At 38.2% G+C, this 14,937-nt stretch overlaps 1 protein-coding gene across 1 annotated transcript in view; it reads left to right on the forward strand.

The window, feature by feature from the left end:
- Positions 1 to 14,237, forward strand: part of LOC135476649 (protein MTO1 homolog, mitochondrial-like) — a 62,111-nt gene extending 47,874 nt beyond the window's left edge. The window contains exons 10-17 of the mRNA XM_064756748.1: positions 2,360 to 2,476; positions 3,517 to 3,647; positions 4,129 to 4,333; positions 6,292 to 6,454; positions 8,310 to 8,428; positions 9,260 to 9,356; positions 11,704 to 11,758; positions 13,970 to 14,237. Coding sequence (XP_064612818.1) covers positions 2,360 to 2,476; positions 3,517 to 3,647; positions 4,129 to 4,333; positions 6,292 to 6,454; positions 8,310 to 8,428; positions 9,260 to 9,356; positions 11,704 to 11,758; positions 13,970 to 14,080 — 998 coding nt within the window. The 3' untranslated portion in view covers positions 14,081 to 14,237. The remainder of the gene's footprint in view (positions 1 to 2,359; positions 2,477 to 3,516; positions 3,648 to 4,128; positions 4,334 to 6,291; positions 6,455 to 8,309; positions 8,429 to 9,259; positions 9,357 to 11,703; positions 11,759 to 13,969) is intronic.
- Positions 14,238 to 14,937: the final 700 nt, after the last annotated feature.

A 14,937-nucleotide genomic window follows, 5' to 3' on the forward strand; every position in this document is an offset into this window, starting at 1 on the left:
TTCATGCACCTACCCTTAATCTTAGTATTAGAAGTTTTAGTTGTAGCAAACTGGACCTTACAACAAGCAAACAACAGCTGGAAGCTTGCTATACTTGTTGTACACTTTAACTGCAACTGTATCCATCAAGTAGTACGGATATAATGTAGTGCATGTACAACATGTACAGTATATATATCTATATATATATATATATATATATATATATATATATGATGAAGGATAGCTCAGATGGTTCACTGCTTCAGGAGCGTTAGATCCAGGGTCAATCCTGGGTCGAGTCACACCTAAGTCTTTAAAAGAGGAAGTTGCAGCTTCCTGGCTTTGCGTTCAGCATGAAGGGGATAGTGCTCCTACTGGTTGACCTGTATCAGTATAACAACTCAGGCGGGGCAACTTACTTGCCTTCGGTAAGGCGTCTCTTTGAGGCAGCACTAGATAAAAGAGTGGTGGAAATCTGTCCTGCATGAAGGAGGCACATTACATGCATTCTAAGGATTTCTTCGTCATCATATGACTGAAAAATTGTCAAGTACAATGTTAAACGCTAAGCACTCACTCATTAACTCACTCACTCAGATGGTTCAGCCAGCATTTTTGTGCATTATATGTAGAGATAGTTGAACCAGAATATCTTATGTCTGTCAAAGACAACTTCTCTGCCACCCATATGGTGTAAATGCCAGTGGTACACACGGTGGAAAGTTTGTCACTAACTTGCTACATGGTGGTGGTTTACTCCTGGCACTGCAGCTCTCTCAGCCCACAATGTTGGCGGTTTACTCCTGGCACTGCAGCTCTCTCAGCTGATAATGTTGGCAGTTTACTCCTGGCACTGCGGCTCTCGCAGCCCACAATGTTGGTGGTTTACTCCTGGCACTGCAGCTCTCTCAGTCGACAATGTTGGCAGTTTACTCCTGGCACTGCAGCTCTCTCAGCCCACAATGTTGGCAGTTTACTCCTGGCACTGCAGCTATCTCAGCCCACAAGCCTGATGAGTACCGAACAGTGCAATTAAAATAGGTTCATCCCAACATTTTTTGCAATTTTTTTAAATTCTCATGATTTAGACCTGAACTTGTGTATCCCATTGGTGTTTCCATTGTATACCAGTGGCATCTCCTGTACAATGCTGTGTGTTGTTATTTTCAGACCCGAACTCCACTGCTGTGTATCCCAGTGGTATCTCCTGTATAATGCTGTGTGTTGTTGTTTTCAGGCCTGAACTCCACTGTAGTGTATTTTAGTGGTATCTCCTGTAAAATGATGTGTGTTATTTTCACGCACTGAACTCCACTGTAGTGTATCCCAGTGGTATCTCCTGTAAAATGATGTGTGTTGTTATTTTCATGTGCTGAACTCCACTGTAGTGTATCCCAGTGGTATCTCCTGTACAATGCTGTGTGTTGTTATTTTCAGGCCTGAACTCCACTGTAGTGTATTTTAGTGGTATCTCCTGTACAATGCTGTGTGTTGTTATTTTCAGGTCTGAACTTCACTGTAGTGTATCCCAATGGTATCTCCTGTACAATGCTGTGTGTTGTTATTTTCAGGCCTGAACTCCACTGTAGTGTATTTTAGTGGTATCTCCTGTAAAATGATGTGTGTTGGTACTTTCATGCATTGAACTCCACTGTAGTGTATCCCAATGGTATCTCCTGTACAATGTCATGTGTTGTTATTTTCAGGTCTGAACTTCACTGTAGTGTATCCCAGTGGTATCTCCTGTACAATGCTGTGTGTTGTTATTTTCAGGTCTGAACTCCACTGTAGTGTATTTTAGTGGTATCTCCTGTACAATGCTGTGTGTTGTTATTTTCAGGCCTGAACTCCACTGTAGTGTATTTTAGTGGTATCTCCTGTACAATGCTGTGTGTTGTTATTTTCAGGTCTGAACTCCACTGTAGTGTATCCCATTGGTATCTCCTGTACAATGCTGTATGTTGTTATTTTCAGGCCTGAACTCCACTGTAGTGTATTTTAGTGGTATCTCCTGTAAAATGATGTGTGTTGTTATTTTCATGCATTGAACTCCACTGTAGTGTATCCCAATGGTATCTCCTGTACAATGTCGTGTGTTGTTATTTTCAGGTCTGAACTTCACTGTAGTGTATCCCAGTGGTATCTCCTGTACAATGCTGTATGTTGTTGTTTTCAGGTCTGAACTCCACTGTAGTGTATCCCAATGGTATCTCCTGTACAATGCTGTGTGTTGTTATTTTCAGGTCTGAACTCCACTGTTGTGTGTACCAGTGGTATCTCCTGTACAATGCTGTGTGTTGTTATTTTCAGGCCTGAACTCCACTGTTGTGTATTCAGGTGGCATCTCCTGTACAATGCTGTGTGTTGTTATTTTCAGGTCTGAACTCCACTGTAGTGTATCCCAATGGTATCTCTTGTACAATGCCAGAGGAGTTCCAGGAGCAGATGCTGCATTCTATAGAAGGGTTGGAGAAGTGTCGCATGGTCAGGCCAGGTAAGTGGTAGAAGTAACCTTACTTGATTATTTTTCTCCCTTTTTACCCAAAATTAGAAACTAAAGAGTTCAAAATCCACCTAAAAATTGCAATATCATTATGGGGATCAATTGGCCATTAATTGGTTGCCATGCGGCCTGAGGCTGCATTTTTAAACAATAAAAATGTAGGTTATTTGTTGTCACACATCTATTTTGAGCATGACTTCAAGGGCAAAATATTTTCCAGCAAAAGTCCTGGAATTATCTCCCTTTAATTACCCTTTTCTGTACTTATATATAGGTATTTGTTTATTGATTTGATTGGAGATTTACACCATAGTCAAGAATATTGACTGATGAGTAGATCCCAGAGGAAACCCACCACCATTGGCAGGCTGCTGACAGATCTTCTCTCATATACTATGGGGCTTCCATGGCTCATTTGATTAGCTCGCTAGTGAAGCGTAATGACCCAGGAGCCTCTCACCAATGTGGTCAAGTCCAGCTCATTCTGGCTTCCTCTCTGGCTGTATGTGAGAAGGTCTGTCAGCAACCTGCGGATGGTTGTGTATTTCCCCTGGGCTCTGCCCGGTTTCCTCCCACCATAATGCTGGCTGCCGTCGTACAAGTGAAATATTCTTGAGTACAGCGTAAAACACCAATCAAATAAATAAATAAATATACTACCACTGGGGAAGCCAGCATAAGCAGGACTTGGACACAGGGATTGTATTGGTGAGAGGCTTTTGGGTTATTGTGCTGCGCTAGAGTCCTTATCAATATTGATGTTATTTATACCTGGTTTCCTTGATGCTATTTGTACCTGGTTTCCTTGATGTTATTTATACCTGGTTTCCTTAATGTTATTTATACCTGGTTTCCTTGATGCTATTTATACCTGGTTTCCTTGATGTTATTTATACCTGGTTTCCTTGATGCTATTTATACCTGGTTTCCTTCCATCATTATGCTGGCTGCTGTTGTAGATGTGGGATACTCTTGAACAGGGAGTAAAACTATTGTATTTTTTGTTTTTTGGTTTTTACATGTATTTGTAGGATATGGTGTGGAGTATGATTTCATTGATCCCAGGCAGCTCAAACCCTCCCTGGAAACGCTAAAGATTGACAACTTGTTCATGGCAGGACAGATTAATGGCACGACAGGTTACGAAGAGGCAGCAGCGCAGGTGAGTCTGATGATCAGTTAATTAACTGTGTGAAGGTGAACCTTGGAGGTATATACAGGTATATACATACATGTATACAAATGAAATTTGTAATATACTTCATAAGGCCACTGAAATTTAAATTTTTGTTTCTCGGGCAGAATGAATCTTTGTTCAATGTCTGAGGAAGGTATAAAACTGAATTATAATATGAAGGAAGAGTGCAGGGTCCAAGCAGTTTGTTCTGTTGAAAACAGAGGGCCTCCGTGGCTCAGTTGGTTCGCACGCTAGTGCAGCATAATGACCCAGGAGCATCTCACCAGTTTGGTCCTCATAGTGTTGGCTCACCCAATTAAACACAAACTAAAATTTGTGTTGCCTTAACCTGCTGTGATTTTTCTGGGCACTACTCTGGCATATTCCTCTGCGCTTGTATCAGATCCAAGTAAATAAGTCTCAGAATGGATTACATACACATTGACTTGGTTTGGTTTGAACACAGGGCATTGTAGCAGGTATCAACGCTTCATTGAAGGTACAGGCCAGGGATGCGTTCATCATTAACCGCACCGAGGGGTACATCGGGGTGCTGATCGATGATCTGACTACCCAGGGGACAACTGAACCCTACCGCATGTTCACCAGCAGATCGGAGTTCCGACTCTACCTGAGGCCGGACAATGCAGACGAGAGGCTGACTGAAAAAGGTGAGCATGGAAGAAGCTATCAGGCCACATCAAATTAAATTGTTGTTTTTCAGACAGAATATACCTCAGGAAGAGGGTATAAAAATAAAACTTGAAAATCATCTATTTTCTGGATATCATGGACTTTCACAGCAATTTTTGTTTGCAAAACGATTTACACGATATCCTTGAAAAACAGGAAATTCTTAATAAAACTCAAGATCAGATAAAATAAATAGGCCCAATTTCAGTTGTGTTTTTACTCCATGTTTGTGTTTTTTTAGCGTCAGTGTAAAATTCAAATAAAAAATGATGTTGTCATATAGCCATACTCAAGAATTGTTCACTTGTACTATGGTGGTCAGAAATGGGTGGAGGAAACCGGAGTATTCTGCTTAAATCACCAACCTTTGGAAAGTTACTCATGCATGTACTGTCTTGTTTAATTTGATTTTTAGACAGAATTACATTGATTGTAGCAGCCAACATCAGGGCTTCAAAAAAAAGTATATAAATTTTATCAATCTATAAAGAATAATGCCTGAAGAATATGCTTGAATAAACATCTTGCAAACAGGCAAAAGGTTTGATGAATTAAAGTCATGTTAATGAAAATTCCTTTTTTAAGCTCAACAAGCAAATAAACCTTTTTGCTTGTTGAGCTTACTTATGCAAAGAGTTGTGAAGTATTCTTTGTCTTATGGAAAATACGGTTGCATCACAGATTCAAGCATTCCCTTGGGCAATCATCGGCTAAAAATTAATTCTCTGATTATGTGAAATGAAATCTGAGCTTTTGATAAAATTTAGTGGGAAGTCATCAAATACAACCCTGTTGTTTCTAACTCATAAATAACGCTGAGCAAATACATGTAATTTTGGCATACTCTGCACGGCAGATCAGTCATAATTTTGAGGTTTTGAGTTTTCTATCCTTTACATATTTTCTTGAATGTGTTTTTTAGGCTTTCACGTTGAAAGCTGGAAGACTATGTTTTGCTCAGAAATTCTTTTCAAACATTGCTTTTTGTCAAAACTGCATATCATGACTGTTTGATATTTGGGATTTTATTGCTTACGGGTTTGTAGTTTGTTCTTCAAAGTACATTGTAGATTAGTTTTTGCGGCCTCAATTGGATTTCAGGCAAAATCTTCAAACATGCATGTGTTGTTCTCAAGAACCAGTGGACTAGCATCAATAAATGTGCTCGCTGCAATTGGGAAAGTCCACCAGTATTCTGCAGATGGTCGTGGGTTTTCCCCGGGCTCCTCCCACCATAGTGCTGGTTGCCGTCGTATAAGTAAAATATTCTTTAGTATGGCGTAAAACACCAATCAAATGAATACATGAAAATGCAAATGTTGAAATGATATGACCCTATTTCGGAAATAGAAATTTAAGCCCGTTCAATTATTTAACCTAGACTCGAAAGGTAACAAGACAGTTATATACTCTTTAGCAGCATATAACTATCTGAATATATTTATACATGTTTATACCAGCATTTGGTTATATTACTGATGGACTGTTACAACCAACCATTCTGGGCTGAAGTGGAAAGCTGAAAACCATTTGTGAAGACTGTTTGGAAGCGATGGAACTGAAACTGTTCCAGTTTCCTTCAAGGCCATACTTTTCCTCTTATATGGTGTTAGCTGATATATTATCATTGGTTGAAACTGGTGTGAACATTTAAAATTTGGCGAGCTATGCTGGCAAACTCATAAAGTCATATGATTGGACGACAAAGATTTGTCCAGGAAATTTCATGTAAGAATAAACAGGAGTGTAAACAACAGCTTTGATATTGGCAGTAATGCCCAGAGAGCAAAGGAATGGGATAAAATGTTCTTGAATGAATGGAGAAACTTGCAGGGTTTTAGGCCATGTTAACAGTACCAAAAAAACAAAAGATTATGGTAAAAACATGTTAGAACCTGGCTATGCTGTGATATAATTATTTTTTTTAACGTGGAAGGATACGCTGTGGGATGTGTTAGTGATGAGCGACTTAAGAAAACCGTGACACTGAAGTCTGAGCTTGAAGAAGCCACGGAACTGCTGAAGTCTGTGGAACATTCCACGCTGAAGTGGAGGAAAGACTTTGACCTACCATTACCGAAGAAAGCAAATTGTGCAAGGTAAAAGCAGCATGATGCAAAGATTGTTCATGAAAAAAAAAAAAGGAAATTATAAATTTGTTTGGTAGATATTACCTGCCTTAATTTCCCTTGTTAAGCAGCTGTTATAGTTCATACTTCATTGAGTTCTGGAGGAATTGTATTGTCAACAATGTTTTTTTACTTAAGTCCACTCGTCTGTTTCTTTGTAAAGACTATCTTTCTTGAACTGAATAAGGGTTACTAAAGTAACACATTTACACTCAGGCAATGGAGTGAACTAATTTTCAGCTTCTGTTACCATGATCAATTTTTTCATGAAATGTCATTGTGTTATTTGTATTTCGTGATATAGACTTAGGCTTTAGACATCCTATGTCATGAAGTCTTTAAGCAATTTTGCCACACTTGTAGAAAGTGATGTAGAAGAACGTATTGCATTTCATTGACCTTGGTCTGTTTTTTCAAGGTCGTTATGCTTTGGGTCCATTTACCTTCATCTTCACTTGCCAATGCCTTAGGGGGATTTAGTATATTGCTGATGCAGAGTATTTTTTCTTTATTTAATGCATGTAAACCTACACCCAGTTGCTTACATCTAGTTCTTCAGTGTACATGTTTTAGGGCTCTGGTAAAGTAAACTTGCTTGTTCTTAGAAAATCCATTTGTTGACCAATTGTTTCCAAGAAAAGAAATCATGCATAATGCCATTGTAGGTCCAGTCTTTTATCTTGTTGATTTGTAAGCAGTTAAAATGATAAACTTAACTCGCATATTTCTGTTTTTGTGTTCAGTTGACTTTTCATGTACGTTCAGTGATATCTGACAGAATGTCCAGGGGAAACCTATGGTTTCATACATGTACTTGATTCATTGACAACGTAGTCTTTTTATTTATTGAAAAATAAATAGATCTAAATGTACAGTAAATCACCAGATGAAAACAGAATATAGCTGGACATTCATATTAAGAGAATATAGTGCAAACTAATGAAATATTGTGACCAGTGACTCTTTCTTGGTTGACTGGATTGCAGCTCTGCACTTAAATGTTAATGCTGGTGTTCCCAGCAGAATTTCGATTAAGGGGAGACTACTCTGAAGAATAACAACATCACATGCATGTAAAGACCGGGTCATGTCCATATTATTCTATAAGTACGATTTGTTGGACAGTTACAGACAGATTTCTCCACATCCATTTGTCTCCCAGAAATGGAACTGTTAGTTTGAGAACTCATCCCTGTGGTTTGTTTCCTGTCAAGGACAGGGCAAGTTACAAAAAAGATGTTTTAAAAAGTTTTTTGTCGGATACCCGGGTTTAGAAGGTCTCTTTGATGCATGGCACATGAAATGGAAATTATTTCCTTCTTTATTTATTTGAATGTTTTTAAATACCATGCTCAGAAAGTTTACATATATCATATGGCTGTCAGTTTTATGAGTGAAATGTTAATGAAAACATGTCAGAATATCAGATGTACCAAAATACAACTGAATAGATTTATTTTATTTGTTTGGTGTTTAACGCGGTACTCAAGAATATTTCACTTACATGACTTTTGCCAGCATTAGGGTGGGTGGAAACCGGGCAGGTCTTAGGGCAAACCCACGACCATCCACAGGCTGCTGACAGACCTCCTCATCTATGGCCAGAGGGGAAGCCAGCATGAGCTGGACTTGAACTCACAACGATCGCATGGGTGAGAGGCTCCTGGGTCATTACGCTGCGCTAGCAAGCTAACCAGCTGAGCCATGGAGGCCCTGCAACTGAATAGAATTTTTGTAAAGAAAATTCAACAGTTTGTCAGGGTGTATTTTGTAATAAGTGTGTTGTAAATTCATTAATTATAATGTTGTCTGGGTTTGTTTTCAGTGCCTTTAAGATCCTTGCTATCACCAGCATTTCCATGGCCATGCTAGTGCAGAAGTACCCGGATCTGTTCGGTCATGTGAGAAATGACCCTTATCTCTTCACCAAAATAGAAATAGAAGGTGTGTCATACTGATGCGTGTTTAGAATTAAGGAGGTGTATTTTCAGTTTTTATGAAATGGTAGTAGATAGCCGTTTTATATTTTAACAGTGAGAAGCCTGGAAAATCAGAACAGCAAAATCTGGTAGTTATTTTCACAATACTCTCAGGTAGAAATTATACTTTAAATCAGTTTTGTGGGCATCTTGATTTGCACCAGTCCATGGATGGAAGTATATGTGTGTTCACGTGAGGCAATACCTTTTGAGCAAGATTTTTTATTTATTTATTTATTTATTTAATTGGTGTTTTACGCCGTACTCAAGAATGTTTCACTTGTGCGACAGTAGCCAACATTATGGTGGGAAGAAACTAGGCAGAGCTCGGTGGAAAACCCACAACCATCCGCAGGCTGCTGTCAGACCCAAGATATTTTAAGAAGTACATGGTAATTGAAACTGTTCCAGTGTGTACATGCTTTCTTATCAATGTTCTCATGATCTGATTAACCCGAATTTACACATTTCCATTGTGTTTCACCTGGAGGAGCATCTGATTAATTATCAATTTTTGATTAGAAATCAATAATGGCTTTTTTAGAAACAAATTTCTGCTGTGTTTTTCAAAGTTTCCACTGTGTTTTCTCCTGTTTCTGCTGTCATGAGTGTTTCTTTCATTTTCTACTGCTTTTCATTCAGTTTCTTTTTGTGTTTTATCTAAGTTTTTTTTATTTTTCCTTCATTTTCTGAAGGAACTTGTAAATGAATTAATATCACTACAGAAGATACACAAAACACTTATATCGGATAAAATTAAAAACAAATAAATGGTGAGTTTTATTTTCTGTTAAAGCCAAATATGCCGCAGATCTGGAGAGCCAGCTGGGGGACATAGAGGAGGTGAGGAGAGAAGAACAGCTGGTCCTGCCTTCAAACCTCGACTATCTCAGGTGGGTGCTTTTGAGGAAGTGCACATGTATATACATTACATTTGGCGCTAAAAAAATAATTAGTTAAAAATTTGAACCACAAACCTGAGGTGTAGCACGTATCAAAATATATAAGAGAGCTGTAAAAATATTACAGTATTATCCTAAGTCTTCTAAAATTTGGGACAGATATTTATATTGAAGTTCTTTACCAGCACTTTGGAAAAGTAAAGTTATGAATATGAATTCAGCACAAATGCGTTTGGAACATTGTTTCCTCTCCGTGCATCAGTGGTTTCTCAAATGTTTGCTGCGCAATACAGAGGAAAAAAAAAAACACATGGTTGAGCAGATACTGCAGATCACATAATGTGTTAGAGATGGAAGAAACGTGTAAAGTGACGCGGAGACTAGCTATAGGGAAGGTGCATACTTCTAGGTAATGGACTTTTGGTGGTGCATACTGTTACGTGTATGTCCCAAGTATTGCGTACAATAATGCCTCAAATGGTACATTACTGTTTCCTGTATGTCCCAGGTATTGCATAGAGTTATGCCTCAAATGGTACATACTGTTATGTGTATGTCCCAAGTATTGCATACAGTTATGCCTCAAATGATACATTACTGTTTCCTGTATGTCCCAGGTATTGCATAGAGTTATGCCTCAAATGGTACATACTGTTATGTGTATGTCCCAAGTATTGCATAGAGTTATGCCTCAAATGGTACATACTGTTATGTGTATGTCCCAAGTATTGCATACAGTTATGCCTCAAATGGTACATTACTGTTTCCTGTATGTCCCAGGTATTGCATAGAGTTATGCCTCAAATGGTACATACTGTTATGTGTATGTCCCAAGTATTGCATACAGTTATGCTTCAAATGATACATTACTGTTTCGTGTATGTCCCAAGTATTGCATACAGATATGCCTCAAATGGTACATACTGTAAATTGTATGTCCCAAGTATTGTATACAGTTATGCCTCAAGTGGTACATACTGTTATGTGTATGTCCCAAGTATTGCATACAGCTATGCCTCAAATGGTACATACTATAAATTGTATGTCCCAAGTATTGCATATAGTTATGCCTCAAGTGGTACATACTGTTATGTGTATGTCCCAAGTACTGTATACAGCTATGCCTCAAATGGTACATACTGTTACGTGTATGTTCCAGTTATGGCATACAGGCATGCTTCAAACCGGACATACTGTAATGTGTATGTCCCATGTAGTGCATACAGCTATGCCTCAAGCGGTACATACTGTAATGTGTATGTCCCAAGTATTGCGTACAGTTATGCCTCAAGTGGTACATACTGTTACGTGTATGTCCCAAGTATTGCATACAGCTATGCCTCAAGTGGTACATACTGTTATGTGTATGTCCTAACTATTGCATATAATTATGCCTCAAGTGATTCCTACTGTAAAAAGTATGTCCCAAGTATTGCGTACAGTTATGCCTCAAATGGTACATATTGTAGCATGTATGTCCCAAGTATTGAACACAGCTATGCCTCAAGTTGTACATACTGTAATGTGTATGTCCCAAGTATTGCGTACAGTTATGCCTCAAATGGTACATATTGTAACATGTATGTCCCAAGTATTGAATACAGCTATGCCTCAAGTTGTACATACTGTAATGTGTATGTCCCAAGTATTGCGTACAGTTATGCCTCAAATGGTACATATTGTAACATGTATGTCCCAAGTATTGAATATGGCTATGCCTCAAGTGGTACATACAGTTCACAGTAAAATGTATCATTGTATGCAGAAGTGTTTTCATGACGCTTGTATATAAAATGTGCTGACAGGATTGCATTTGGAGTAATTCGAGACTATGCGGGGGCGTCTAATATTTTACAGTGAACCTCACTGCATAAGTTATTTTTACCTAATTCTACTTAAGCCATGATGATTTAAGCAGTTGGTAATTTGTTACTATTGAAGTATGTACATGAACACTGAGAATAAAACCCTAACTGAGGTAAATTGACCAAAGGCTGTTGCTTGTGACCATTTGCCAGCCATCATCACAGCTCTGGTTTTACTCTCTGTGCTGTACTTATATTACGGCCTGTTTATATTACAAGTATATATATATATATATATATATATATATATATATATATATATATATATATATATGGATAGGTGCACTTGTACTCACAGGAAGAACCAAAGGGGTACTTAGCTCTAGATCTCTAAAGACAGGAAGGACATATTCAAGTTTGCAGTTATGTCTCAAGCTCTGTAATCGCCACGATATGGCTGAAATATTGCTGATGTGGCGTTAAGCCATAATCATTCATTCATTCAAGCTCTGTAATGTTTGTTTTATTTCCAGCTTAAACATGTCTACAGAGGCCAAACTTAAGCTGGCAGAAGCTCAGCCTCATACAGTATGTATCTTTTATGTCTCACTTTAAATTTTTTTCAGAATGGCCTAGCATTGATGGATTTTTGTGCCTTAAGGGATAACAAAAACAAAAAAAACTACACACATGGATTTTCCTAAACTACACTTTACATCTGGGCCTAGATTCACAAAGCGGGGTACAACATTTTTTTATCGTTCATGTGTTGTACAGTATTTTGCGTGTCACTTGACTTATTGCACCTTTTTTTTTTTTTATGCGTGACTGTCGTACATTTACGTCTATTCTACTTGTATATGTAGAATCAAGCTGTAATGTTCAGGCTAAAAAGTAAGAACAAGGAAAAAAGGAATAACACCCTGTAGTAAATTATGTATAAAATTTCTAGATGAGAGTATTGTGGAAAGAAAAACCAAGTGATGTTGTTCTGGTTTTCCAAACTTCCCACTGCTAAAATATAAAACAGCTGTCTGCTGTCTTTTCTATCTTATGGTAAAAGTGAAATATTCCCTGGTACATTTAAAGATCCCATGAAATAAAGAAGTTAATAATAGCCCTCTATGTTATATTTTGGTTCAAGTAACCCAGTTTGGTGTAAAATTGCTCTGCTGAATATCACATTTCATAAAAATCCAGCTGCTACAGGATCCGCCACCTGTGGTGTCACATGAAGATACATATATGTAGTCTACCTGAGAAGACAGCATTGTTTTCTCCATCTATCATGTCTGTAACATGGGACTGTCATGAGATATTGACATTGTGTAAAGTACAAATCCGGCAAAAAATAAATGTGATAAGATGAGTATATTTATGAGCAGAATTTTGTGTAAAGTACCACATGTACGTGATGAATTTTGAGTCGTTGAATTTGACTATAAATGAATGAGACGAAAATAGGACAGGGTATCTTTTATATTTCGTAAGCCCCATTCTCGCATTGTGATTTAGCAAATTCTACAGAACGTATGAAATAGCCTTTGTCTTATGAGGGGTCCGTGCAGGTAGTCATGCGGGACACTATTGTTTTCGCGCGGATTATTATTATTATTTATTCCCCTATACTTGAAGTTGTTTGCCAGCTTTTTCGTTTTTTCCCATGTCAAGTAGTTTGACGGCCATATTGGATTTTATGACGTCGTTTAAACATCTCCTTCTCAAGAACCAATGAACGGACTGTTCTGAAATTTAAGATGCAGGTAAACTGCATTGGTTGTTACTAAAAGTTTGAAAGAAGTTGTTGACTTTCTGTAAAAACTGGGGAAGCTTGCCTGCATCAGTTTTGAAATTTAAATTTTTTTTAAAGTATTCTGGTGTATTTCAGAGCGCTGATTGTGAATCTGTTTTTATTTTCTTTCTATCTTAGTAACTTTGATCAGATATAGTTATAAAAGCGAAATTTAGTAACAGAATTTCAATGGCCTTTAACTCTATTACTATGATAGCTAGAAACGTGAAACTTGCACCAAATTGTAGCCAAAGACATGCTCTTTTTGTTACTTGTCCACGGATTTGAGCTACAGTTAATAGGTTTTGTTATGGCTATAAGGGTTTAACTGACAACAGGTTTTTTTTTTTTATTTTTTGCTTTTTTAGAAATATATATTTATCCTATTGCTTTCATATCGAGTTTATCTAAACAGATGAATCACCTGTTGACTTGCTCGTTTCTGCTACACTGTCAATGGCTTTCCAGAGCCTTTGTGTGCTTAGATATAGTTAAGTTGTCACCCATTTGACAGTGTACAGTGATAACTTTGACAACGGATGTGGCTGAAACTGCTTCGCAGTTCCGGTTTTCATTTGAATTTGATTCAACCAATATCATCATGTGAATATCTCTTTAGATACATGTCCAAGAGTCTTCTAGGGCCCAATGTGGTGTTTTCAGATTAATGGCATGTAGTGTGACTTCGACACATTTATGGAATGGTGGGATCAATTTCAGAAATCTAGCACGCTTAAATTACTGTGTTGTCATGTGGAAATGTCGTTTCCTCCACCCGCCTTTATATAAAGAAAATGTGCTGGTATATTAGGGAAAGTGGTCCAAAAGAAAAAAGCATATATATTGATCTGTTTATGATGTCGGCCATGGAGGAGGCCCCATATATGTTGATCTGTTTATGATGTCGGCCATGGAGGAGGCCCCATATATGTTTATATGTTTATGATGTCGGCCATGGAGGAGGCCCCCATATATGTTTATACGTTTGTGCAATTCTTTTGTTTCAGATTGCGGCAGCCAGTCGCATTCCTGGGGTCACTCCTGCAGCTCTGATCCTTCTCCTGCGTCATGTAAAACAGCGAGAAGAGCGGTCGCCGAACAGAGCATTGAACAGCTGACAGGAAAGAGCTTGACTGAGAGATCACAATAATGTGACAAGTTGACAGTTCACTCGTCTCTTCATACTACTCACTGGACAAGGAGACTGAAAGGCTTCCACCTTCATGAAGTTCTTTAGCACGTGACCACTGAGGTCGCGTGTCCGAATGCAGCTTGCTCTTGCTGGTTTGGCTGTGTCATTTGAGTCAGAAAGTTTAAAAGGGACCTGGTGAAGGTCGTTGCCCTATTTCCACCCATGCTTGAAGTAGATCCCAACACTGAGCCTGCCAAATTGTAGATAGATAGTTTTATGTTCCCCGAATCGATTCAGATCATTTAATATGTAAAAAATGGAAGAAAAACTGTAGAATTTGGTCATCAAACATCAGAAAATGTACTCCACTTCGATCGAGCGTCCATTGACCTTGTGATGTCATGGCAGTACATACCGTACAGTCATATGGGGCTTCTCTATCTTACGGTCATAATGTAGTATGGAAGTGATACATTGTTGAGTGCAGAATAAAACTTCAGTCAGGTGACCACGAGGTAGAACAGAAGTGCTCTCCTGTTACATCAAAGCTTGAGTTTAACTGTGTCGGTAACGTACGTTGAAAACTTTGAAGTGCCAAAATTGTGCCTCCCTGTAGTCTACAGCTGTGGTGTGACAGAAAGAGAACTTTTATCTGTCAAACCCTTAATGGATCTGGGTTTTTGAGTGTTGCATATCCAGGGATGTCACCTGTAGATAATGGCTATGATGTTTCTCAGGTTATTTATTTAAATATAAGTGTGCATGCATGCAGTTATTAAGTGGAATTTTCATGTTGATATGTAGATATATATTACGTTTGTTCTTGTTCAAGACTTGTTTTAT

Source organism: Liolophura sinensis, chromosome 10 (assembly GCF_032854445.1).
Source record: "Liolophura sinensis isolate JHLJ2023 chromosome 10, CUHK_Ljap_v2, whole genome shotgun sequence".
In the NCBI taxonomy this organism is placed as follows: Eukaryota; Metazoa; Mollusca; class Polyplacophora; order Chitonida; family Chitonidae; genus Liolophura; species Liolophura sinensis.